Source organism: Ailuropoda melanoleuca, chromosome 1, assembly GCF_002007445.2.
Source record: "Ailuropoda melanoleuca isolate Jingjing chromosome 1, ASM200744v2, whole genome shotgun sequence".
Lineage (NCBI taxonomy): Eukaryota > Metazoa > Chordata > Mammalia > Carnivora > Ursidae > Ailuropoda > Ailuropoda melanoleuca.
This window is the reverse complement of record NC_048218.1, coordinates 184792322-184819509: the sequence shown is the minus strand read 5'-3', so window position 1 is coordinate 184819509 and position 27188 is coordinate 184792322. Positions and strand designations below refer to the sequence as shown.

Genomic DNA, 27188 nt, shown 5'->3' with positions numbered 1-27188 from the left:
TTGGCCTCTAGTCTCAATTATAGAGTTCTCTTCCTAATCCTCAAAAGTTTGTGTTTCACTTCCTTTTTTTTTAAAGTATTATTGACTCTATTCCCTATGCTGTATTTTTTTTAATCTCTGTCACTTATTTTATAACTGGAAGTTTGTACCTCTTAATCCCCATCACTTATTTTGCCCGTATCCCTATCCACCACCCCTCGGCAACCACCAGTTCTCTGTATTTTAGAGACTGGTTTTTTTTCTGTTCTTTGTTCATTTGTTTTTTAGATTCCACACGTAAGTGAAGTCATAGGGCATTTATCTTTCTCTATCTTATTTCACTCAACATAATTGGTTTTAGGTCCACCCATGTTGTTTGAAATGACAAGATCACATTCTTTTTATGGCTGAATAATATTCCATTACGTATATATACCATATCCTCTTCATTCATCTGTTGATGGACTTTGGGGTTGCTTTCATATCTTGGCTATTGTAAATAATGCAGCGAGAAATATAGAGGTGTACGTATCTTCTTGAATTAGTGTTTTGTTTTCTTTGGATAAATACCCAGTGGTGGAATTACTAGATCATATGATAATTCTATTTTTCATTTCTCAAGGAACTGCCAGTCCTCTTTTCCACAGTAGTGGTACCTCTTTACATCCATAGTGCATGAAGTTTCCCTCTTCTCCACATCCTTACCAACACTTGTTTTGTATCTTTTTGAGCCTAGTCATTCTGACAGGTGTGAGATGATATCTCATTTTGGTTTTGATTTGCATTTGCCTGATGATTAATAATGTTGAGCATCTTTTCATGTGTCTGTTAGTGTTCTCCTTACCTGTTGATGAGATAGAGAATTGACATGGCAGAAGATCCAATGAGGATTTGTATTGGTTGAAGTCCTTGTGGGGGGCAAGCAATGGAAGCTGACCCGGGGTAGGTTCAGGAAACAAAGAAGGAACTGACCAGTTAAGCTTGGGGAAGGGCTTGAGAACCAAAGATAGTAGTAAGAATATAAGCATAGGATTGTGTGCCTATTTCTAGAGTCCTGCTCCTGGGTGGCTCAGTTCCAACAGCCTCATGTCTTTGTCTCAGTTTCTTCCCCATGTCTTGCCTTGTAATTTTTATGTGTTCTTTGAGACTCCTAAATGAAAGTAATTCCCCTATGCATTCTGTCCTGATTCCTTTCAGAATTGCTGGCTGTACCCATCTTTGAGCTAGAATTGTATCAAGTATGTATCTCTAATTTAAGACTAAAATCCAAGAACTGTGGACACATACTCTTATTTTCTTTCTCTAGGCTAACAGATATTCATGGAAAAGGACAATGAATTGCTTACCTAGCACCAGGGCCTATCTAGCTCCCTTTAGTTCTAGATTTTTCCCCCTTTAGTTTTTACATTTTTCAGACCTTTGTTGAAATCATTTAGAAATTTGGAAGGCCTTAAATGGATAGGTCACAAAGTTAGAATAATGTGAAATGTGCACAAATGCACATGGCTTGGATTTAATATATTTTAATAGGAGGAAAACAGTGTAGAGGTGTCAGCAAATCTATGTTAAGATCCAGTGAACCGCCTATTACTCTAAACATTATGTGTTTATGTATTAATACGCTTCATACTTACGGGTTTTTTTTCCTGTATATTAAATTTGACAAAATTTTAAACAAAGCCTAAAAAAAATTTGTGCTTTTCATTACACCTCAGCAAAGACGGCAAGTAATGTTGACATTTTATTATGAAGAAGATAGGTTGGTTTTATATTTAAGATAAGGAATCATAAAATGTGTCATGCTAAGTGACAAGACATTTAAAGTGTTGGCGACAAAAATAAACGAGAAGAACCAGAAATGTGTATAGAAATGAATAGCAAAGAATAGGCAACTTTGCTAAATAATAGAAGAAACTATTTTGTACAGAGCCATAATTTGAGATATAAACCCAGGCAAGAGCAGAATCCTTAGTAAATTTTTATATCTGTTAAATATTTTAATTGCTATGCCAAGTTCTATTCAAGTAGAACTGCTTATCTTAAAATTTTTGAGTACTTACCTGTGAAAGAAGACCTATGATGCCAAACTCTGTTAATGTACTAGTTAGGATACTACTAAATGATGCAACAAACATTTCACTAGTTCAAAACAGTAACACCTGCATAACAGTTTGCTGTGGGCATTCCTGATAGATGGGGTAGATTTCCTCCGTGTGGTGATTCAGGCTTATAGTTTCTTCCGTTTCGTTTTATGGCTCTCACTTCCTAGAGCATTGGAGTTCTCTGCATTTGGCTAGCAGATAGTAAAAAGGATGAGAAGGCATACATATCTCTTCATCGTTTTTCCCCAGAGTGATGCTTACCACTTCTCTTCATTTTCCATTAGCTAGAACTTTCATATGTCCCTACTTAAATGCAAGAGGAGCTGGAAAATACAATCTCTGTCTGACTAGCTGCTTCTAGCTAGTTCTGTGCTAGGGAAAGCACAAATCCTAGTAAACAGATGACCGGCTGTAGTTTGCCCCTGTAGCCAAAGATGAAAATAGGTGTGTTACCCTTCCTCCTACACGTAGAACACATTCACTTCAACTCAAGGGAATCAACCCAAAGTTTCATCCAGGCCAGAATCCAGCATCTCCATCAGGCCCAGCTGTGGCTCTTTGCAACCTATGAACTGAAGTTCGTGGTAGCTACCTACTACTCCGCCTCCCCTCCCCACCCTGCCCTAGCACCAATCCAGTCTACAGCAGTGGAACAGATGCAGGCGAGCTACAATCAAGTAGCCTGTTTCGGTTGCAGGGGGGAGGGAGGTAAAGTGGAAAATACATAGCAATAATTGTCCAGGGACAAGACTGAAATCCTGTCTTGCAGTGTTCAGGATCTCTTGATTAGACCATTGCTCTGCATCTGAACAAGAGCTCCTTTGTCCTCTATTCCTCCTGGTCCTTTGGGCTCTACACATTGGGAGCTGCTGCTTGTCTGTTACCATCTGCATCAATTTAGAGGACATAACCACTTCATGCTTGTGCAATTTGGGGACCTGGAGACTGTTTTACAGTCATTGTTAAAGCTAAGTTCAGGACTTATCCACTAGTACAGTTCTTTTGGAAACAATGTATTTCATATGGATGGACCTCCATTTGTTACATGTGTCAGTGTTTGTCAGGAGAAACAAACAATTCTAGGTCTTTNATTCTAAATCTTGGAAAAGGAGGAAATGTAACCCAGGGTATTAGTTCCCATGTGATAGAACAGAGCCAACAAAGACATGACAGTGAGTAAACCCAGAGACTGACAAAATCAGAAAACGTTGGCACATCTCAGGGATAGAAGGGCAATGAGAGGAAGTAAGATCATCCGATAGTTTTGAACTCTGCTCTGATAAGAAACTATGAACTCCCTGAGGGATCTGAGCCATCTGTCTTCTTTCACCTTTGAGCGTCCCCACATAATGGGTCCTCACATGTTTAACTGAACAGAGATAAGCAATAAATTCTTCCACTGACTTCACTTAGAAGTACCCATTAGGAAACTAAAATGTGGCGGAAATGATGGTATTCAATAGTGAGATGATCCTTAATTTGCGGATAAGATGCAATTAGTTGTTTTGGGACCTTATTTGGTGACCATCATCAGCATTTAGAGAATGAGAAAATTGCCAGAAGTTTTCACTTAAATATTCTCAACCTGTATGAGACTTTTGGGGTTTGAAACAATACCAATTTTTATGTAAACATAGAAGAATTAGAGAGGAATAAAGTCTATAGGTGGCTCATGCCAAAATAAATTTGGAGGGGGGGAAAGGATGTGGTAGGGAAAAGGAGAAAAAGCTTTCCAGGATTGCTAGGGGAATGGCTGCTACAGCTTCAGAGGGTGGGGGATAGACAGCCCTTAGTCTTTGTTTCTTTTATGGAATTCTCCTCTAAGTTGATAACAACGTTGTTTTGTCTATTGGTTTGAGCCAAAAATTATCATTTTTTTAACTGTCATTTAAGAAAGAATCTGTAAAATGTTCCATTGGATATTTTAGCAGTCAGAAAGGACTAATTCTATAATATCATTTTTTAAAATATCGCAAATGTCATTTTATCTGTTACTGGATGTGCCTTTATATGGGGAAGTGTGTAGATATGCTGGATTCAACTCCACTGTGGCTTTTAGGATAGGCTTGGGAAAAGTCTCAAAATAGTAGTTGCATTTAACAACTTGTAAGTTGAGAATAGTTTAAGAAGCTTTTATGACTGTTGTCTTTCCTAGAGAGAAAAAGAGCTTTGCTTGAAAATTTCTCTGTGAATAGTTCCACTTATACATGGAAATGAAGGCTTTTGCTTTTTGGCAGAGCATGCCAAATTCACTTGCCGTGTCTTGTTGTTAAGAACATTTTAGCATACCTGAGCGTGTTTCTAATTCTTCCATTTATATAGAAATTTCAGGTTTGTATACTTGTCACACTGGTATAAAGTAAGAGTGGATTAAAATATACACTGCATTTCATATCTTTATCCTTCAGAATATAGTCCTCCCATTTAAAAATGTGAAGGCTTGGATATATGCCATGTCTAAATAATGTTACGACTGACTAAAGTGGGGGAAAATATATCGTTTTATGTACAGGCATACCTCAGAGATACTGTGAGTTTAGTTCCAGAGTTCTACAATAAAATGGGTATCCTGATGAAGTGAGTCAAATGAGTTTTTTGGTTTCTCAGTGCATATAAAAGTTATGGGTACACTATAATCTATTAGTGTGCAATAACATGATCTTTAAAAAGTAGGTACCTTAATTAAAAAATACTTATTACTAAAAATGCTACATATCATCTGAGCTTTCAGGAAATCGCGATCTTTTTGCTGGTGGAGGATCCTGCCTTGATGTCGATGATCCCTTGACTGTGCAGGGTGGTGGTTCCTGAAGGTTAGGGTGGCCATGGTCACTTCTTAAATTGAGACCACACGAAGTTTGCCATTATTGATCAACTCTTCCTTTCGTGAACGATTTCTCTAGCATGCGATGCTGTTTGCGAGCATTCTACACACAGTAGAACTTCCTTCAGAGTTAGAGTCAGTCCTCTCAAACCCTGCCACTGCTTTACCAACTAAGTCTGTGTGGTACTCTAAATCCTTCATCGTCAGTTCAACGGTCTTCACAGCAGCTTCATCAGGAGTGGATTCCATCTCAAAGCACGTCCTTTTACTCATTCACAAGAAGTACCTGCTAACGTGTTCCCATGAGACTGCAGCTGTTTGTTGTGCAACTCTGCCTTTCACTTCAACACTTACAGGTCATTGCAGGGTAATTAATTGGCCTAATGCCAATCTTGTTGTAGCTCAAGAAATAGTTGCTCAGTCCCATCGTCAGGCTCTACTTCTGGTTCTCCTGCTGTTTGCAGCACATCTGCAGTTACTTCCTCCACTGAAGTCTCGAAACTTCCTAAAATCATCCAGGAGAATTGGAATCAGCTTATTCCAAACTCCTGCTACTGTTGATATTTCGACCTCTTCCCATGAATCATAAATGTTCTTAATGGCATCTAGAATGGTGAATCCTTTCCAGAAGGTTTTCTATTTACCTTGCCTAGATCCATCAGAGTAATCATTATCTACGGCAGCTTTAGCCTGACAAAGTATGTTTCTTACATAAGACTTCAAAGTGAAAATCACTCCTCGATCCATGGGCTGCAGGATGGATGTTGTGTTAGCAAGCATGGAAAGAACATTAATCTCCTTGTCCATCTCCATCAGAGATCTTGGGTGACTAGGTGCACTGTCATTAAACGGTAATATTTTGAAAGGAATCTTTTTTCTGAGCAGTAGGTCTCAACAGTGGACTTAAAATAGCCAGTAAACCATGTTATAAACAGATGTGCTGTTATCAGGGCTTTGTTATTCCATTTATAGAGCTCAAGCAGAGCAGATTTAGTATCATTCTTAAGGGCCTTAGGATTTTTGAAATGGTAGGTAAATGAGCTTTAGCTTCAAATTAAAGTCACCAGCTGCATGAGCCCCTAATAAGAGAGTCCGCCTCTCCCTTGGATGCTTTGAAGCCAGTAAGTGACTTCTCCTCTCTAGCTATGAAAGTCTAAGATGATCTCTTCTTCCAATATAAGACTGTTTCGTGTACATTGAAAATATGTTGTTCAGTGTTGCCACTTTTATTAGTTATGGAGATTGGTTTCTTTCCTTAAACCTCATGAACCAACCTCTGCTAGTTTCAGACTTTTCTTCTGCAGCTTCCTTACCTCTCTCATCCTGCACAGAATTGACGACACTTCGGGTCTGGCTCTGCATGAGGCATGAGGGAAGGTTGTGGCTTATTTGATCTTCTATCCCAACCACTAAAACTTTCTCTATATTAGCAATAAGGCTGTTTTGCTTTTTATCACTTATGCATTTCCTGGAGTACACTTTCAATTTCATGCAAGAACTTTCCTTTGCAATGACAACTTGGCCCAAGAGACCTAGCCTTCAGCCTATCTTGGCTTTTGACATGCCTTCTTCATTAAGCTTAGTGATTTCTAGATTTTGATTTAAAGTGATACGGGTGATTCCTTCTTTAACTTGAACACTCAGAGGCTATCATAAGGTTATCATCTTAATTTCAATGTTGTTGTGTCTCAGGGCGTAGGGAGACCCAAGGAAAGGGAGAGAGACAGCATAATAATCAATTAGTAGAGCATTCAGAAAACACATAGTTATAAACACACATTTAAGTTTCCTGTCCTATGTGAGCATGGTTTGTGGTGCCCCAAAACAATTAGAGTAGTAACCTCACAGTTCTTCACTGATCACAGATCACCATAACAAATATAATTATANGCTTGTTGTTAAGAACATTTTAGCATACCTGAGCGTGTTTCTAATTCTTCCATTTATATAGAAATTTCAGGTTTGTATACTTGTCACACTGGTATAAAGTAAGAGTGGATTAAAATATACACTGCATTTCATATCTTTATCCTTCAGAATATAGTCCTCCCATTTAAAAATGTGAAGGCTTGGATATATGCCATGTCTAAATAATGTTACGACTGACTAAAGTGGGGGAAAATATATCGTTTTATGTACAGGCATACCTCAGAGATACTGTGAGTTTAGTTCCAGAGTTCTACAATAAAATGGGTATCCTGATGAAGTGAGTCAAATGAGTTTTTTGGTTTCTCAGTGCATATAAAAGTTATGGGTACACTATAATCTATTAGTGTGCAATAACATGATCTTTAAAAAGTAGGTACCTTAATTAAAAAATACTTATTACTAAAAATGCTACATATCATCTGAGCTTTCAGGAAATCGCGATCTTTTTGCTGGTGGAGGATCCTGCCTTGATGTCGATGATCCCTTGACTGTGCAGGGTGGTGGTTCCTGAAGGTTAGGGTGGCCATGGTCACTTCTTAAATTGAGACCACACGAAGTTTGCCATTATTGATCAACTCTTCCTTTCGTGAACGATTTCTCTAGCATGCGATGCTGTTTGCGAGCATTCTACACACAGTAGAACTTCCTTCAGAGTTAGAGTCAGTCCTCTCAAACCCTGCCACTGCTTTACCAACTAAGTCTGTGTGGTACTCTAAATCCTTCATCGTCAGTTCAACGGTCTTCACAGCAGCTTCATCAGGAGTGGATTCCATCTCAAAGCACGTCCTTTTACTCATTCACAAGAAGTACCTGCTAACGTGTTCCCATGAGACTGCAGCCGTTTGTTGTGCAACTCTGCCTTTCACTTCAACACTTACAGGTCATTGCAGGGTAATTAATTGGCCTAATGCCAATCTTGTTGTAGCTCAAGAAATAGTTGCTCAGTCCCATCGTCAGGCTCTACTTCTGGTTCTCCTGCTGTTTGCAGCACATCTGCAGTTACTTCCTCCACTGAAGTCTCGAAACTTCCTAAAATCATCCAGGAGAATTGGAATCAGCTTATTCCAAACTCCTGCTACTGTTGATATTTCGACCTCTTCCCATGAATCATAAATGTTCTTAATGGCATCTAGAATGGTGAATCCTTTCCAGAAGGTTTTCTATTTACCTTGCCTAGATCCATCAGAGTAATCATTATCTACGGCAGCTTTAGCCTGACAAAGTATGTTTCTTACATAAGACTTCAAAGTGAAAATCACTCCTCGATCCATGGGCTGCAGGATGGATGTTGTGTTAGCAAGCATGGAAAGAACATTAATCTCCTTGTCCATCTCCATCAGAGATCTTGGGTGACTAGGTGCACTGTCATTAAACGGTAATATTTTGAAAGGAATCTTTTTTCTGAGCAGTAGGTCTCAACAGTGGACTTAAAATAGCCAGTAAACCATGTTATAAACAGATGTGCTGTTATCAGGGCTTTGTTATTCCATTTATAGAGCTCAAGCAGAGCAGATTTAGTATCATTCTTAAGGGCCTTAGGATTTTTGAAATGGTAGGTAAATGAGCTTTAGCTTCAAATTAAAGTCACCAGCTGCATGAGCCCCTAATAAGAGAGTCCGCCTCTCCCTTGGATGCTTTGAAGCCAGTAAGTGACTTCTCCTCTCTAGCTATGAAAGTCTAAGATGATCTCTTCTTCCAATATAAGACTGTTTCGTGTACATTGAAAATATGTTGTTCAGTGTTGCCACTTTTATTAGTTATGGAGATTGGTTTCTTTCCTTAAACCTCATGAACCAACCTCTGCTAGTTTCAGACTTTTCTTCTGCAGCTTCCTTACCTCTCTCATCCTGCACAGAATTGACGACACTTCGGGTCTGGCTCTGCATGAGGCATGAGGGAAGGTTGTGGCTTATTTGATCTTCTATCCCAACCACTAAAACTTTCTCTATATTAGCAATAAGGCTGTTTTGCTTTTTATCACTTATGCATTTCCTGGAGTACACTTTCAATTTCATGCAAGAACTTTCCTTTGCAATGACAACTTGGCCCAAGAGACCTAGCCTTCAGCCTATCTTGGCTTTTGACATGCCTTCTTCATTAAGCTTAGTGATTTCTAGATTTTGATTTAAAGTGATACGGGTGATTCCTTCTTTAACTTGAACACTCAGAGGCTATCATAAGGTTATCATCTTAATTTCAATGTTGTTGTGTCTCAGGGCGTAGGGAGACCCAAGGAAAGGGAGAGAGACAGCATAATAATCAATTAGTAGAGCATTCAGAAAACACATAGTTATAAACACACATTTAAGTTTCCTGTCCTATGTGAGCATGGTTTGTGGTGCCCCAAAACAATTAGAGTAGTAACCTCACAGTTCTTCACTGATCACAGATCACCATAACAAATATAATTATAATGTGAAAGTTTGAAACATTTTGAGAATTACCAAAATGTGACGGAGACGCAAGGTGAGCAGATGCTGTTGGCGAAATGGCACCAGTAGGCCTACTCAATGCCAGGCTTGCCACAGACTTTAATTTGTAAAATGCATTGTCTGTGAAGAACAATACAGTGAAATGCTGTAAGATGAGGTATGCTTATACATGACATGTATTATCTGAAGAGTAAGCTTTTCTTCTGTGTTGGCTTTGTGAAGCTGTGGGGTTGTGAATTAATCACTCGGTAATTTGGAAGTTTTGTTAAGAATAATTACTTTGTTTCAGTCATAATATCATCTTCATAGTTTTGAAAATATGTCATCAGGGGAAAAAATCCTTTGGTATTGATATAAGACAGAAAATGTGCTATGATGTCAGTCTTTTCTATCTCTAATTGAGTTGATTTCATTCAACACTATTTTACAATGAAAGTATTAAAATACGAGTTATATTTTTGCTACCTAAAATAATTGGTTTTACTTTTTTAAACATGCTATCTGTAATTTCAAAAAATATTTCTTTCTGAACTTTTGTCCTGAGGAGTTTAGAATAGTCTTGAAATTATAGGTGTCTAACAAGTATTTCTCAGCTGTCAATTCAGCTGCAGCCTTTGTGCTCTCACCTCATTATGAAGTGACACAGGAAGAAAACTCGTTATGTGATAATATGAAAACACATATTTGTCAAAAAGATAAATGAGTCTGTATTGAAAACCCATCTGTTGTGGTGGGAGTCAAATGGCTTAGACACATTTGGGCGTGATACCTTCTTTTTAAACAGGAAAACATAGAAAAGATTTCCGTTTCAATCATTAGACACTGTATTGTGCACTTAAATGTTTTCTTTTTTTGTCTTTTACAGGTGATATTATACCCAACTTCTAATAGCTCCAAGTCAGCTGAGTTGCACCGAATGATAGTTCCAAAAAATAGCCAGGACTCGGACTTAAAAATCAAATTAGCAGTACGAATGGATAAACCACCACATATGAAACATAGTGGGTGAGTGTGTGCTTGAAGATCTTTTTCTTCTGAATTAGTGGATTTAATTTCAATGTTTCACTTTTGTCAGTTTACTGGCAGAGTCAGTATATCATGGAATTTTCCTCCAAAATGACATTTATGGGATAACTTAATTTTTTAAACTCCTAGACACCTTTAGATCTAAACACATGGGTATTTAATTAAAATAACTGTTTCCGTGCTAACATAACATTGGTAATCGATTGCATGGTATTTTACAACATTTATATGGATAAAGAGTAGTGATAGATGGTGATAACTTCTAAGAGATACTTTCCAAAACATAATGATGGTTAAAACAAGCATAGCATTCAAGTCTCTAGAAATAGTTAAACTTTCTTAAAATATGTTAAAGCTAAAATGTCATTCAGATATAACCCAGAAGGCTGTGAAAGTTTTGTCAGGGAGGAATGTGAGTGTTCATCCAATGTGTGAGTGGAAAACTACATTAATACCGGAGGAACCAACGCTGGTGGGTATGCCAGATCACAGGGCCTGTCTCCTGGGGACTCCTGTGGGCCAGGGTCAGCCCTCATCTCAGCCAGGGTTTTTTGTCCCTTGTAGTTGGTGAGGTAACAGGTCTGAATTCTTGAATACAATAAAATGAGTTTTTTAAAAACCTGGGTCTTCCTAAGATTAACACTATAGGACTCACTACAGTCAAATCCCAGCACAAGGCTTTTAGTTATTAGGAAAGAATGTGACCTTTTTTTTTTTTCACAGTGGAGAGAAGCAGTTGCTAAAATGGCTCCCTCTGAGATTAGCAACCAACATAAGAGTCTAAGAAGGTGCTTTTCTGTACGGAGAGGTGTCGTCTGTGGGCTTTGGAGCCAAATCACCAACACTGTGGCTGAGTTAACTGATGAGTCAATAAGATAAGGATTTTTTGGATGACTAACAGGGCTAAGGACTACATTGCTTCCTTGGTTTGGATGGGCAACGTAAGCAGAGTCAGAAGGAGTCTCACTGATGGGAAGAACAGCTCAGAGGGTGGGCTCTTTGAAAGGAAACCATAATTTGGGTAGCCCATATTATGGCATCTTCAATGTAGTAATGCAAAGTAAAGGCTAACCATGACTCAGCTCGTAACGCAGATTGAGTTCTGGGATTTAATATTTAGAGTTCTTCTCATTCCTCCGTCTGCCTGCTCACCATGAGTTTATTTAGCAGGTATGTATTGAGCCCTTACTCTGTTCGTCCCAGAGCAGACCTCAGTGGTGTACTCTCTCAGGTCTAAAGGAAGTGGCTGGTCAGGGATTCGGGCTTGTAATAGTGAACTAAGAGAGGAATGGGAACTGGTGAGAAGAACACCTGATTTTAGCTGCCGTTAGTCATGAAAATCTCACAAGACACCTGACTTTTGAGATAAAACCTGAAGTATGCATTCAGGTGGGCAATGAGGAGGAGGGTTCCATTCACGTGACATAGCATATTCATGGGCAAGAAAGAGTTCTGGAAGGACTTTCAAAGCCAATGAAGACAAGTTGGGTGCAGCTGGCATAGAGAGCTGTGAGAATAGAGAGTTGGAATACTACTTCCCTAAAGTGCTTTAGAGACTACAGCAGAGTCTAGAGTTAGACATAAAGGAACGTATGTTCCAGGCACTGTAGTTATTTCGCTACTATTTTTATATTCGTCTCTTTTGATGAAGGGCACCATAAGAAATTGGAACCTGTGTATTATAATTCCAACGTAGTCTTTAATTTGCAAATGGCCAGCACCCTGGTGAATACCCCTGGCGCCTTCAAAGTGTCCCAAGAACCAAGATTAAACATGAGGTTGGGCATGTGGCAAGTTCTGCAGCCTTTCACTTCTGTGGAAAGAAAGCCCTGCTCTCCTCTTTGGCAACTTCTTCCTTTAGAATGCTCCAGGGCAGGTGGGACCATCCAGCCCCCTGCCAAGACCTGATTTTTTGTTTTCATTTTTTTATTTTTTATTATTAATCCTTTGCGCTGAAGGAGAACTGGTTTATACCTTACCTCTGAGCCCCTGACTAAGTCAGGAACCCCAGGATGGGTCTGGAGTTGACTTCTGTCCAAGACTACCGGTGAAGGGGATCATTAAAGAGAATATATCATAGCCTCTCAATTTAATATAGAAAGCCCAAGAACTCACCTTGGATTCAGATCAGGAATGCTTCAGATCCAGCCAGGTGGATTATCATCTGCCATCTCTAAAAGATACCAACAGGCAATTCTAGACATCCAGGTATCTCTGCAGTTTATAGTATAGTCTCCTTCTACTAGCAGTAGAAGGAAAGAATTCTAGAGCTGAAAATACCTGTGATGCAGTTCTGCCAGTTGGTGTGTTATGCGGCATAATTAAGAATATCATATTCCATAGTAGCGATTCAGTAAAAGCTAATTTAATGTCCATATTGGATGTAATAATAATGACAATGATCCACCAGAATTAAAGATTTTCAGCATTGCTGTAATAGCAATGTACCCCTGTGGGCAGGTGCAGGTGCTTTCGCACAAGCAGCTGTTTGGGCTCCTTGGTGCTTGTGGAAACACATAAATATTTTAAATATCACCCCTGTGAATATGGGCAAACATGATTTGACCTACATCATAACTGTATTCGTCTTTTTTCTGCAGTGTTTCATAAATGGATTTTACCGAACTTAATTACATTTAAGAAGAGAAAGTCCACTAACCTTTTCCTTCCAAGTACTCCCTCATATGCCAAAGCGATAATAGGATATGAGTAGTAGATTAATAGCGGTTTTCTTTGGGGCTGGGCTGTGTTCTGTCAATAATTCATCCTATAATGAATAATTAACAGAGGAGTAATGAATAATTGAAAAAGAGACAAGTCAAGTTAAAAAAAAGATTATCTTTAAAATATGGCAAACCCCTCTTATAGAGAGATTGTCAAGTGGATTAAAAAATAAATTGGGAGGGTTATGGATTTTTATCTTCAGAGCACTTTTGAGAACTAGACTTTGAAATCCTCTGGGTCTTTAGTTATAAAAACCGTCGGATATTCTAAGAATGTGGGCATCTCTTATGTGAACTATTATAACATGTAAATAGATGAATATTCATCACACATATAGCACTTCTGTGGGCCCTCAATACATTTTAGTTTATTTTTTGTGCCCCCAACTGCACTGTGAGTTTCTTAGACATATTTGAATCCCAGTGCCCTCAGTGTATGCAGTCAAGGATAGGTATTAATATAATGTGCTGATGAAAATAGTAGTATGCTCCTTAAAGTTTTAAGGAAAAAATGGAAGTAAGCTGTGTTCCTAAGTTGAAATGCAAAGAGTTCTAAACACAAGTTAGAGAATAAAGTATAATTTTAATGTGAAAAATATATAAAATAAATGTGTTTGGTTCTCAACTGTTGCATTTTTAAATAACCTTTTTACAAGCAGAAAAACATATCTCAAAAGCTGATGTTTCTGATAACTAATCAGTTCATGACTAGACATTATAATTTTTTAAAAATAGGATTGACTGCATGTTTAGTTTGGATAAAATAAGCACAAAGATGATTTCATCCTTTTAAAACCAAACTGGACATTACTACATGACACAGATGTGATTTTTTTTTTAAAGGGTCCATTTATTCTTTTGGAATATGTCCTATAAACTAATTATATAAACTCATATACATCTGTTAAATGAATTAGCAACTAGGTTTTGAATGGTTAAATAATTCATATCCAGTTTTCAAATTTATTTGCCTCCTTTTTTTGGGTAGCTGGAAGACAGACTTGTTCCTGAACAAATGGACTATCCTTTAGCATAGCCTAGTGGCTAAACAACAGTATTAACTTAAATCTCAGAATACGATTCCTGTTTTTATTAAATAACATTTTCCTAATTCAAATGTTACTTTCTCAGTCAAAACAAAGGTAAAATAAAATGGAATTAAATAAGACAAATGACTCTTATGACAATTCTACAATGGTGAAGGAGAAAGAAGAAAATTAAATTGTCACAAATACGTAGAGACAGACGACCAGGATCTGCCCGAGGTCTGCATGCAACTGATTATTTTATGGGAAAAAAATGAATGAAAACTTCATGAGTGTAGAACTCTGTAAGAGTTTTTCACGATTAAGAACTGGTAAGGTGAAATATTAGCCAAATCACTGTCCCATAAGTTTCCTGTTTCTCTTTGTGCAGAGTCATGCTTGGCTATTTAAACATTTGTTGTTCAAACAGATGTACTGAAATATTTTATAATTGTCACTTATAAAAGTCTCTGTTTAATTTATATGATAAAGGTTTAAAAGGCACTAGGCCTGTTTCTTGCTGCAGGAGAGAGACCGTACGTAGCAGCTTCCAGCAGGAAAAACTGTATAAACACCAACCTGGCTGCATTATTGTTGTCCTGTGCTTTTCCAGGGAGTCAACCAGCCATGCATTCAGGGGCTAGGGTGTCATGTTGTCAAACGTGGCATTTGCTCATAGAATGAAATGACTGCACTCCAGTGAAACTGCGTTGTTGATGATTTTAAGGCTTATGATCTTCAATTAGTTTAGGGGATAGTCTCATGATCAAAGGAAAGGAAATCTTACTTTTGTCAGGTGGCATTTGCTTAGAGGGTCCAGGCCTTACAAAAAGGACAGTTCTGTTTTTTCCCTGGAAAAAATTGATTCTCGATTTAAGTTGACCTTTTAGAATGATTTTCCTACATGTCCTTGTCTAAAAATAACCATGTTTTGACATTTGAACCTATAGGTAGGGTTATTTGCCTTCCCAATGTGAATTTACCTTATTCTGACTAATTCTAATTTCATAGAAATCCCACTTCTTACTGCCTTGCCAAAACTTCTAACAAAGTATTTGCTAGGTTCTTAATCATTCTTTTTTCCAAATACAGCTTTCAGAAGAGAAGTCTGTCTGTGATACTTTATAAACATCAATGTAACTGTTGTAGAATGATAAAAAGAATAAGCCATAAAGCCAACTTTGTTTTTCCAAATACCTTATATTCATGTCCCTTTCTGTGTGCTAATTTAAACCATTAAGGACTTTATATTTCATTTTAATTTACTAGTGACTAATTATGTAATAATGGTAGAAACATTTTCAAGCATGGCTTTAATGATCACTAAACTAAGTGTTTTAACTTTGTTTGTAAAACTTCTCTGATTTCTCCTGTAATAAATTAGTTTTCCTTTAACTTTAGGCTTAAATGTGGCTTTCTGTTCAACACCCTCTTATTCTCAAGATTTTTCTCCAAGGCGTAATATTTTAACCTACATTACCTTCTTCTTTTTCATGCATTAAATAACTATGCTCTTTTGCTCTTTAAGTATCCTTCCGTGTCCTATCTGAGCATCTAAAAGGAAATCAGGCCAAAAAATTGAAAGTAAAATATGAGGATTTTTAAAATTTTCTTTCGGAACCCACCGACCATATGCATAGGTTATCCTAATTAATTTGTGGCATTAAAAAAAATTACAGTGAAAACTATTTAGGAATACTATTTAATTTTATAAACAGTTAACATACAGAATTACAATAGGTCACTTCCATCTCAATCGATGCCTTACCATAAAATTTTTGTACTATGCACTGACGGAGTAGTACTTTTTGTTTCTTTGCATGCATCCAGAAGTTTTATAATATTAACACTGAGTGTATAAAGCAAAAACCTTGGGCTTGTTAAGTGAGCATTGTGGGAGGTCAGGAAGAATTTGGACTTTATTTAAAGATACTTGCTTTTAGCTCCTTGCTCTGATACGTGTAGCTGAATGGTGGTGCAGATGGAAGACTGTGTGTGGTAGTTGTGTAGAACAAGCACCAGTGTAACAGCCAGGACACCTGTGCCTGTGGTCCCAGGTCTGTCACTAACGTGGTGGGGGAGGTGGTGAGTCACTGCACCTGTCCTGGCCTGCTTTCATCAACTGCTAGGGGGACATCTGACTAGGAAATTTGAATAGCCCCTTCAGCCCCCCAGAAATTTATGACTTATCAGATCATTTCCTCCCTCACCTCTCCAGGGTATATTCCACTCATTCCGGGGTGTGCCTACACAGAGACGGTGTGCAGAGTTCAGGGTGAATAGAGGTGGTAGAAGGGAGGACACCTGGGAAGATAGGACATTTGGGGTTTATTTGAATCTTCTCAAGATAAGGGAAATATGAAGACTGAAACATCAGGCTGCCCTTATGAAAAATGAATCTGAAAAATACACTGTAGTTACAGAATTGCTTATATTTTGATAATAGTAGTGAAAAAAAAAAAATCTTAAGATTTTTTTAGCTAAGAGAGACATAGGTATTAGCTACAATGTGTTCAAATCTAGGGTTGAAGATGACCTGTCACTCAATCTTGACGGGGGGGCGGGGTCAGTCCTCCAGTCTTTGAAGTTAGTTTCTATGGGATATAATAGACGAGCCTACTCACTATTCGAGTATTTCTCACCCATTGTGCAACCATCATGCCTGGAAGAATACCACCTGGAAGTGCATGTCAGGAAATGGAATGTTCCGGGCCTTGGGTCTCAGGTGGTGTTGATGAATGTGTAGTAGAACTCCTTTTCTAAGCTTCCTATGGCTGTGAGATAAGTTGATAGTAAGTTGAGCTGATGAGAAATTTGTTGGCCTCTAGGTTATTCTCCTCCTTTTCTTCCTGCCTTATCCAAAAAGGATGCTCTCAAGATTAAAGGTGGTTTGTTTGGGGTTTTTTTTAAGTTTTTATTTATTTGATGGAGAGAGAGGGAACACAAGCAGGGGCAGTGGGAGAAGGAGAGGATTCCCACCAGACAAGGGGCTCGGCTAGATCCCAAGACCCTGGGATCAGGACCTGAGCTGAAGGCAGACGCTTAACAACTGAGCTACCCAGACCCCCCCCCCCAAGATTACAGGTGGTCTTAAAAGGGAATATGAAACTTTCTGAGCAGCAAACCTCCATGTGATTCTAATAAAGTCTTTCTAGGAATTTAAACAAGCCTGTTGCGCTGTGATTTAAGTAGCTGTGTTAGAAACCCCATTAACAATTAACTGAATAAAGAAAAAAAAAAGGCACTATTTCCATCTCACCCCCACCTCTGAGAACTTTCTTCTGCTCCTTCTCAGGCACCTATGAGGACCGCTCCCGAACAATAGAGGGGACCTAGACTGGGCGACCTCGGCTCTAGCCAGCTCTGCCTGCAGGTTGCCCTGGGTTGGGGGCACGTGACTCCTTAGTTTCTTCATCTTTAAAACAGCCAATTGAGCTCACTAAATTTTTTTTTAAGATTTCTCCCAGATCTGAAATTTCTTTCGATTTTATTTTAAACCTAAAATTTGATGTCCTAGGAAAAGTAAAATAGAAATAGTTCATATTCTTGGGATAGGCTGGAAACAGGTAAATGATTTGCAAGCCACATCATTCTCTTTAAGAACATTTCCATAAATAGGAGGCAGGGGTACAGAGTGGTTAGGAACACAGGCTTTGGAGTTAGACCTGGGTTCAAACTTGAGCCCTGTCATTTTTAGGCAAGCTTGGTCAAGTTCCTTAACTTCTCATAGCCTCACTTTTCTCCACTATAAAGTTGAATTGTCCTGAGCAAGAAATGAGATGTCCTCCTAAAGCATGCAGCACAGTGCCTGTTACCCGAGAAGTGCTCAATCAGCTAGTAACAGTCATTAGCAGAATAAACATTTTTTTAAAAAATTATAGTCCCATGAGCTGTAATAAAACCTAGTTTTAAGCACATTGTTAGATTTTATTTGGAAGAAAATGCTCAAAGACAGATGGGGAAATGGTGCGCAAATCCTAATTGCTTCAGAGTACAAAAATTATGTCCCCCATTAGGGCCCTCTGCTTTAATTGTTCGGCTTTCATGTGTTTTATCTGACAGCTGTTATGGATGTAGGCGGCAGCGGTGGTGGTGGTGGTTCATGTGTGTATTTTTTGCTGCTAACTTTATTTTGCCTTCTCTATGTCCAAAGGGAGAAAAATGGAAAATATTATATAAGAGCGCTCAGCAAGCTCAAGCTCTGAAAAGAAAACACAGAAAAACAAAAAACCACCTGGAGATTATTTCATAGCAAGCGGGAAGAGTAAGCTATACGCTGGGCTGCAATAAAGGGAAAAGTTCTAAAATTTATTTTTTTAATGGCAAAAGATTTCAAAGCCTGTTATTTTAAATATTTTTTTAAAGATTTTATTTATTTATGTGACAGGGAAACAGCCAGCGAGAGAGGGAACACAAGCAGGGGGAGTGGGAGAGGAAGAAGCAGGCTCCCAGCGGGGGAGCCTGATGTGGGACTGGATCCCGGAACGCCGGGATCACGCCCTGAGCCAAAGGAAGATGCTTAACGACTGCGCTACCCAGGCGCCCCAAAGCCTGTTATTTTAAATAACTAGGGGTGTCTTCTATATTTTTAGGGCAGTGGCTAATTTCAGTTTTAATATTCCTGTGTAAATCATTAGACGAGCACAGATCCTCTATAGCTCTAAGCAGTCTGTCAGGTTTTCCTAGTTGCCGTATTAAAATCTGTCCTCTTTTCAATAAGCTGTTGATCTCAATAATTTTTATATACCAAATAAGTTTTAATTTGTGTTTTAAAGTGGTTTTACACGTTTCATTTAAAGAAGGATTGAAAAATTGATTCAATACTTAGTGATTCAGAAACTTGTATTTTATAGTTACCATAGCATCCAAGACATTCATGTAGTTGAATAATTACTCTAATATGCTGATTTTTATGAAAATAATCGCTGGAAGAGGTTGGCATCGTTGCAGTGGGGCTTCTGAAGATGTTGCTTGAATGTTCTCAACTGGTTCCTGGTACAGCGCCTTCCCAGTGGTGGACACTGAAACTTTCCCCATCTCTGCCCCCAACATTTGTCGGTTCTCTGACACGCGTGTGGTGCACAGGTGCCCATCCTCACCACCCTCCACAGAATAGTGCCCCTCTGTCCTCCTCCCTGCCAGCTTTCTCTCCTCCTTGCTGCCAGCTTTCTCTCCTAACAGGCTTCATTCTTTAAGCTCTTCTCATTACCTGATATTATATTTACTGGCTGTTGTTTGTCTCATCACTGTGTTATCTCAATTTGGGTGATTTGCTGTTGACTAGCCCCCACCCACCAAATCTAATTTCCAGAGGAAAATTTTCATTGTCTTCCTGCTACTTTTATACCTAGTTGGTTTTTTAGAAAACTGCCTACTGATTAGTACACGCTAAATAAATACTAGAGTGAATGTTTTCTTTTCCAAAGAAAGAACAGAATGCAGAATTTATGTTCGCAGTTTTTTTTATTCAAAAATGCTGAATTGATTGGATATAAACTTCAAATTATGTCATTATCTAATTAGTACCACTGTAAGTTTGTTGGAATATGCTTCAAAGTCTTTCTCCAGAGGAATTACAGTTTTTATTAGTCCAAAGACTTCTATAGGACTAGAAATCTAAAGACTTAATGAAAAAAATATTCTTGTCCAAAAAACTTGAAATTCAAAGTCCTTATTCTCTACTGTGAGGCTTCCTTTAATAGCTTTTTGCCTGACTATGATGGAGAAAGTAGATTTGTAATATCTATTACCTGCCAACATTTTATATTTAGACCATTTCTGTGATATGTGGTGAAACTGTAGGACAGTTTTCATATACAAGAATGATATATAACCATACTTCTTAGAGGCAAAAAAGAAAACTAGATTTGAGCTTTGTTTATACTATCTTTGTGGAATCAATAAAAGTCTTTTGCTTTTTTTCTCCTACAGTAACTCCTGATTTGAAAGTCATATTTATTTCAGAATTTATTCTGTCAGTTTTGTTTCATAAACACTTTTACTCCATTTACATTGGCTCCAAAAAAAAACTTCATGAAAATATTCTCCCCAACAACTGACAAGAACAAAGTCAGTGCCTTGATCATGAGAGACAGGAAGGTCAGGGATCTGTCAGAGGGAAGGGAGTGGCAGGGAGGAGGGAGCAAGCAAAGAATGTCTGACTCCTGTCAGCTTGTGTAAAGATTGTAAAGGGGTCAGAGCATAGTGTGGATCCAAAGCAGGAAGAAATTCAGGAGCCTGAAGAGTACGTGAACTAAAAAACAGGATGAAGCCTGGCGGTAGTGAAACACCATAGCAGCAGAGAAACTTGATCAACATATATTGCTGCAGAGCTGGCCTCCTTTGGAAGACCCTGAGAAAGAGCAAAGCGGGGTTGGGGGTGGGGGGTAACGACAGATCCAAAGGGAAGAAAGTTGGTGTTAGTGGAAAGTAGTGATGGGCAGAACAGCCCCTGAAAATACAGAAACAATTAAAAGAAATCTCTTCAAAAGTAGTCCCAACTCCTCTACTAGTGTATTTAGTCCTGGCGTTCATTTCACAGAGAACATCCAGTCCTAAGGAGTACTTGCTAATCCTCTCTTTATGACCATAGCTAGAGTTTAGCAAAATGGGGTATTGGTAATGGGACATCACATCGCAGCCATGGTTCCACATCGAGACTGTATTTGAAATGCCTAAAAATCATTAAGTTGATAATGGGGAAGGTAGCAAATGAATTTGTTTTCAGCTCGATGGATGGATGGATGTTCTGATTATAAAAAGAATCATCACAACTGTAACAATACCAGTGTTAATGACATGAACAGAGTGAGCACAGAGTTTGTAAGTATTAAAATGTCTGATCACTCATCCTGGGATCCTTCATATCCTTGAGGATAGTACATTAATATCCACATCAGAAGAAAATTTTACTTTCGTGACTTAAAAAATCAGTGTGTTGCCTTTATAAAGATATGAGTATATATTTTAATGCCTTTGCTTATTTCATATATCAGTACTTCTGAAAATTTTTTAAAATTTGAATGTGGGTTAGAGGAATACAGCAGTAGACCAAATATCAGTCAGAAAATTTGAATATCCAGGGGCGCCTGGGTGGCGCAGTCGTTAAGCGTCTGCCTTTGGCTCAGGGCATGATCCCAGCGTTTTGGGATCGAGCCCCACATCAGGCTTCTCTACTAGGAGCCTGCTTCTTCCTCTCCCATTCCCCCTGCTTGTGTTCCCTCTCTCGCTGGCTGTCTCTCTCTGTCAAATAAATAAATAAAACTTTAAAAAAAGAAATTTGAATATCCACTATTTCCACCTTGGTGAGATTGGTAACGTTTTTGCCAGTGAAATCTTCAGGTTTGTCTTTAACCACTTTCTCTTTGCTCATAGTAGTTAATCCCTATCTTTCCTACAGACAAATCCCTTTCCATTTCTTCTCCCAACCCTAATTCAGTCTCTACCCTGCCCGCTCCCCTCCCCCCCAAAAAAAAACCTGTTTCAACAACTTTTGTACTGATCTGCCTGTGTTCACCTGTCTTCCAGACTGTTCAGGAATTTCAGAATACTATTTATATTTCTACCAAAAAATTTCTAGCGCTTCCTGTTACTAATAGGATTAGATGCACATTCTTTAGCCTGGCATTCTAATTTGTCAAAAAAACCTGGCCCCATCTAATCTTTTCCAGCCTTTTCTCCTTAAGGTACTCAACACAAACCCCTGCCTTCAGCAAAATCAGTCTGTTCATATACCTGACCATGCTTTTACTAACTCAACCCTATTTCTTCCGCTCTCACTTAACCTAGTACGGGTGTAGTACTAGGTTACATGTTTTCTCGCACTAGTACAGGTGTGCCAAGAAGAGTAATTTGTTTTCTCTATAATCTTCAGGAGCAGAATGTTCACTGACTGCCAAGTAACTTTGTCCCCACACCCCTGGTTTTGAGGGAACTGGTCATCTTTTCATGGGTTGTCCTGTACCGGAAGAGTGGGCTTTCCTTCCTTCTGTCTACCTAGAACATTATGTAAAACTCTTCAGTCAGCCAGAACGCCCTTTGCTACATTGAAGGAAGAGATATGCTTATTTAGAAAATTCCTTCTTTGTATACTTGGTAGGTTGATTGTCCAATAAATGGACTCCCTGAACTACATCTTCTACCCCATATGTTCCTTCCAACGTGGGGCCCAGCCTTGGGACTTGCTCTGGCCCCTGGAACAATAGCAAACTTGGCACAAGCAGAGGCTTGAAAGAGCACTCATGCATTTTCACTTCCTCTCTTGTTCTCTGCCTTAGCATGAGGATACGTATGGGCTAGATCACTACAAGAGCAGAAATGAAGAAGCCCAGTTGTTTTGGCCAAGGTCTGAGACATGAGTGAGCCCCAATGAAATGAACAAAGCCAGCTGGCCAATTTAGAGCTGACCCATAGATGGATGACTGGGTCATGTAGAGCCCTCATTGGATCAGTAGTAGTTCTCAGTGAAAAATAGGTTTATGAGAAATAATAAATGATTGATGTTTCAAGGTACTAAGTTTTAGGGTGATAGGTTACACAGCAAGGCTGATACTGTTCACTCTAGTCTTGCTACTAAAGCCTGTTGACTTTTTTCCTTGTACACATCAGATCCACAGAACTGGATTCGTCCTAAACCTTGGCCCAGGCTGTAGTTGTCTGTACATGTAATTATCTATGTAATCTTTCCTGTATGATATGCCTTTCTATAACTATATGATAATTTGCCCATTTTATCAAAATGGGCAGTTAAGTGATTTCCAGATTCTGGCTGCTTGAGACAGTGCAAATATAAGTGTCTTGTGTCGATCTCCTGGAACATATATGCTGTTTCTCTTGAGAGTGTACCTAAGAGTAAAATTGCTGAATTGATGACAATGTAAACATTATCTAAGATAATGCTACCCTTTTTCAAGCTTTAGCAACAGTTATAGCAATATACATTGCTTCAGTTGTAAGATTCTTTTATCATCTTTGCTTTTTACCACATACTACCTTCTTTTGTTAGATTTTCATAAACTTTATTTTCTATGCATAGCTATATTCTGAAGGCAGGGAAGGGATCCTGACTTTCACTTTGTTACTTTGCCCGTAGGCTTCAGAACATAGTGGATACAAATTAAATAATGACAATTAGTTGCTTTTTATGTACTTTCAAATTAAGAGGCAATATAAAAATTACTTGATACTTATCTTTCCACTTCAGGCTGTCTTAGGTATCCTGAATCTGCATTCATAGATACCCTGAACATTCTCTATTATAGAATTATAATAACCATTCATACTCTGTCCAGTTATGATTAGCTCCTTATAGACTGGAGCATATTAGTCACCACTGTTTGACCAGTAAGTTAATACAGGTGTGGTTTTATCAAATGAGTCATTCAACAGCATTTATTGATAACCATGTGAGACTCTTTGGGAGAAAGAATGGATGGGTAAGATTTGCTCTAAGAATGTGATGTTTGGCTGCCTGGCTGGCTCAGTCAGCAGAGCATGCACCTCTTGTACTCAGTGTCATGGGTTCAAGCTCCGTGTTGGAGATGGAGTTTACTTAAAAAAAAAAAAAAAGTAGTGATACTTAGCATTAATTAGCAGGAGAAATACATTAGGTACAATAGAGCTTATTACTTCCCCCACTGAAATAGAACAGCTGTTCACCTAATAGCAGAGGCTTAGATAATGAAGAGAAACAGAGAACAAGCTGGCAAAATAGAACATAATCGTATAGAGAGAATGTAATGGTCTAACAGGTGATTGCTTCTTCCATGACTTTGACATCCCAGTTGAAAAGATATCAGAAATCAGTAGTTCACAGAATCTATTTTGATTAGTGGTTTTGAAGCTATTTCCAAAATCCCTTATACCAGAATTCAAAAACAGTTTTAAAAAATAGACAGTCTTTGTTTTTTTTACTCTTGGTGGGTATTTAACATACACACAGAAGTGTTGCTCAGGTCAGTTGAGTATAATTTTCATTGGTCACTCTGGTCAGTGAAAGAACAAGAATATGATTATTTGAGAACAATATCTGTTTACTGAAAAATATTGTCCCAGTAGGTAGTGATTTGAGAATTGTGTTTTTATGAACATTACATGAAACAAATATGGCACGTATTTAAGAAGGATGAGAGGGCTCAACTCCTCTCATGAAATGTAAAAAGCTATAGGAGGAAAGCTGATCAAACCTGATCATCCAGATTTCCAGGCTGATGTAGACTGTGATGACCAAGGCAGAAAACTTGGGTAAAGGGAGTCAAAAAGTACAAACTTCTAGTTATAAAATAAGTCATGGGAATGTAACGTACAACATAGTGACTGTAGTTAATAATACTGTATTGCATATTTGAAAGTTGCTAAGGGAGTAGGTCTTAAAAGTTCTCATCATAAGAAAAAAAGCGTAACTGTGAGGTGATGGATGTTAACTAGACTTCCTGTGATCATTTTGCAAATTATATAAGTATCGAATCATTATACTGCACACCTGAAACCGATGTTGTATGTCCTTTATACCTCAGTTTAAACAATGATTAAGGAATGGACCTGAGGGGTGCCTGGGTGGCTCAGTTGGTTAAGCGACTGCCTTCGGCTCAGGTCATGATGCTGGAGTCCCAGGATCAAGTCCCACATCGGGCTCCCTGCTCAGCAGGGAATCTGCTTCACCCTCTGACCCTTCCCCCTCTCATGTGCTCGCGCGCTCTGTCTCTCTCTCTCTCTCAAATAAATAAATAAAATCTTTAAAAAAAAAAAAAAGGAATGGACCTGAAATGAGTAAAACTGTAAAATGAGTAAGATAGCTACAAGAGCGTAGGAAGGTAATGTTTCCGGTTGCAAACACTGCAGAGAATATGGATAAGCTTATTATGCTTTGCCACACCACTTTTAGCTTTGGACACAAATACACCTTTTTATTCAAAGGAAGACAAGTTTCCCGTGAGTTTAGTCTTTGCCTTGGCCTTAAGTAAGACACAGTTGTGGACTTCTGATAAGATCTGTTTACTGTTTCCAGAACTTGCACTTAATTATAGACAGCTATATTCACATTAGACTTACTAAGGAGATCTGAGAGAATGAAAATGTTAGGTGCCATGTTTTAATTTTATGGTATAGAATTATATATTCTGTGTAACTTTGAGATGTTTTCATATTATAGTAGTAATAGGCATTATAAAAATGAGTTATAAGGGAATCATCAAAAAGGACAAAAGTCTACGTCATACTTTTAAAAATTGAGGTGTTTAGGTCTCAGCCAATACCAAAAGATTGAAATTATCCCATGCATATTCTCAGACCACAATGCTCTGAAATTGGAACTCAACCAAGGAAAAACCTGGAAGAAACTCAAACACTTGGAGGCTAAGAACCATCCTGCTCAAGAATGACTCGATAAACCAGGAAATCAAAAAACAAATTAAACAATTTATGGAGACCAACGAGAATGAATACACAACGGTCCAAAACCTATGGGATACTGCAAAGGCAGTCCTAAGGGGGAAATACATAGCCATCCAAGCCTCACTCAAAAGAATAGAAAAATCTAAAATGCAGTTTCTATATTCTCACCTCAAGAAACTGGAACAGCAACAGAGGGACAGGCCTAACCCACTGACAAGGAAGGAGTTGACCAAGATTAGAGCAGAAATCAATGAATTAGAGACCAGAACCACAGTAGAGCAGATCAACAGGACTAGAAGCTGGTTCTTTGAGAGAATCCATAAAATTGATAGACCACTGGCAAAACTTGTCCAAAAACAAAGAGAAAGGACTGAGATTATTAAAATTATGACTGAAAAGGGAGAGGTCACGACCAGCACCATTGAAATTGCAAGGATTATTAGAAACTTTTATCAACAGCTATATGCCAAAAAACTAAACAATCTGGAAGAGATGGAGGCCTTCCTGGAAACCTATAAACTACCAAGACTGAAACAGGAAGAAATAGATTTCTTAAATAGGCCAATTAACTATGAAGAAATTGAGTCAGTGATAAACAACCTTCCAAATAATAAAACTCCAGGCCCAGACGGTTTTCCTGGGGAATTCTACCAAACATTCAAAGAAGAAATAATACCTATTCTCCTAAAGCTATTTCAAAAAATAGAAACAGAAGGAAAGCTACCAAACTCATTCTATGAGGCTAATATTACCTTGATCCCCAAACCAGGCAAAGACCCCCTCAAAAAGGAGAATTACAGACCGATTTCTCTAATGAATATGGATGCCAAAATCCTCAACAAGATCCTTGCTAATAGAATCCAACAGTACATTAAAAGGATTATCCATCATGACCAAGTGGGATTCATACCTGGGATGCAAGCATGGTTCAACACTCGCAAATCAATCAATGTGATACATCATATCAACAAGAAAAGACTCAAGAACCATATGATCCTCTCAATTGATGCAGAAAAAGCATTTGACAAAATACAGCATCCTTTCCTGATTAAAACCCTTCAGAGTGTAGGAATAGAGGGTACATTTCTCAATCTCATAAAAGCCATCTATGAAAAGCCTACTGCAAGCATTATTCTCAATGGGGAAAAGCTGGAAGCCTTTCCCTTAAGATCAGGAACACGACAAGGATGCCCACTCTCGCCACTATTATTCAACATAGTACTAGAAGTCCTTGCAACAGCAATCAGAAGACAAAAAGGGATCAAAGGTATCCAAATCGGCAAAGAAGAAGTCAAACTGTCTCTCTTTGCAGATGACATGATACTCTATATGGAAAACCCAAAGGAATCCACTCCCAAACTATTAGAAGTTATAGAACAATTCAGTAAGGTGGCAGGATACAAAATCAATGCCCAGAAATCAGTTGCATTTCTATACACGAATAACGAGACTGAAGAAAGAGAAATTAGGGAATCCATCCCATTTACAATAACACCAAAAACCATGCGTTACCTTGGAATTAACTTAACCAGAGACGTAAAGGACCTATATCCTAGAAACTATAGATCACTTTTGAAAGATATTGAGGAAGACATAAAAAGATGGAAAAATATTCCATGCTCATGGATTGGAAGAATTAACATAGTTAAAATGTCCATACTACCCAGAGCAATCTACACTTTCAATGCTATCCCGATCAAAATACCGAGGACATTTTTCAAAGAACTGGAACAAATAGTCCTTAAATTTGTATGGAA

The 27188-nt window shown here is 38.3% G+C and overlaps 1 protein-coding gene across 8 annotated transcripts in view; it reads left to right on the top strand.

Annotated features, from left to right (window-relative positions):
- CADPS2 (calcium dependent secretion activator 2) overlaps positions 1–27188 on the top strand; it is a 544075-nt gene that overhangs the window by 300418 nt on the left and 216469 nt on the right. For all 8 annotated transcript variants that reach the window (XM_034671263.1, XM_034671268.1, XM_019799438.2 and 5 more), the window contains exon 8: positions 10132–10271. In XM_034671263.1, the coding sequence (XP_034527154.1) occupies positions 10132–10271 (140 nt within the window). The remainder of the gene's footprint in view (positions 1–10131; positions 10272–27188) is intronic.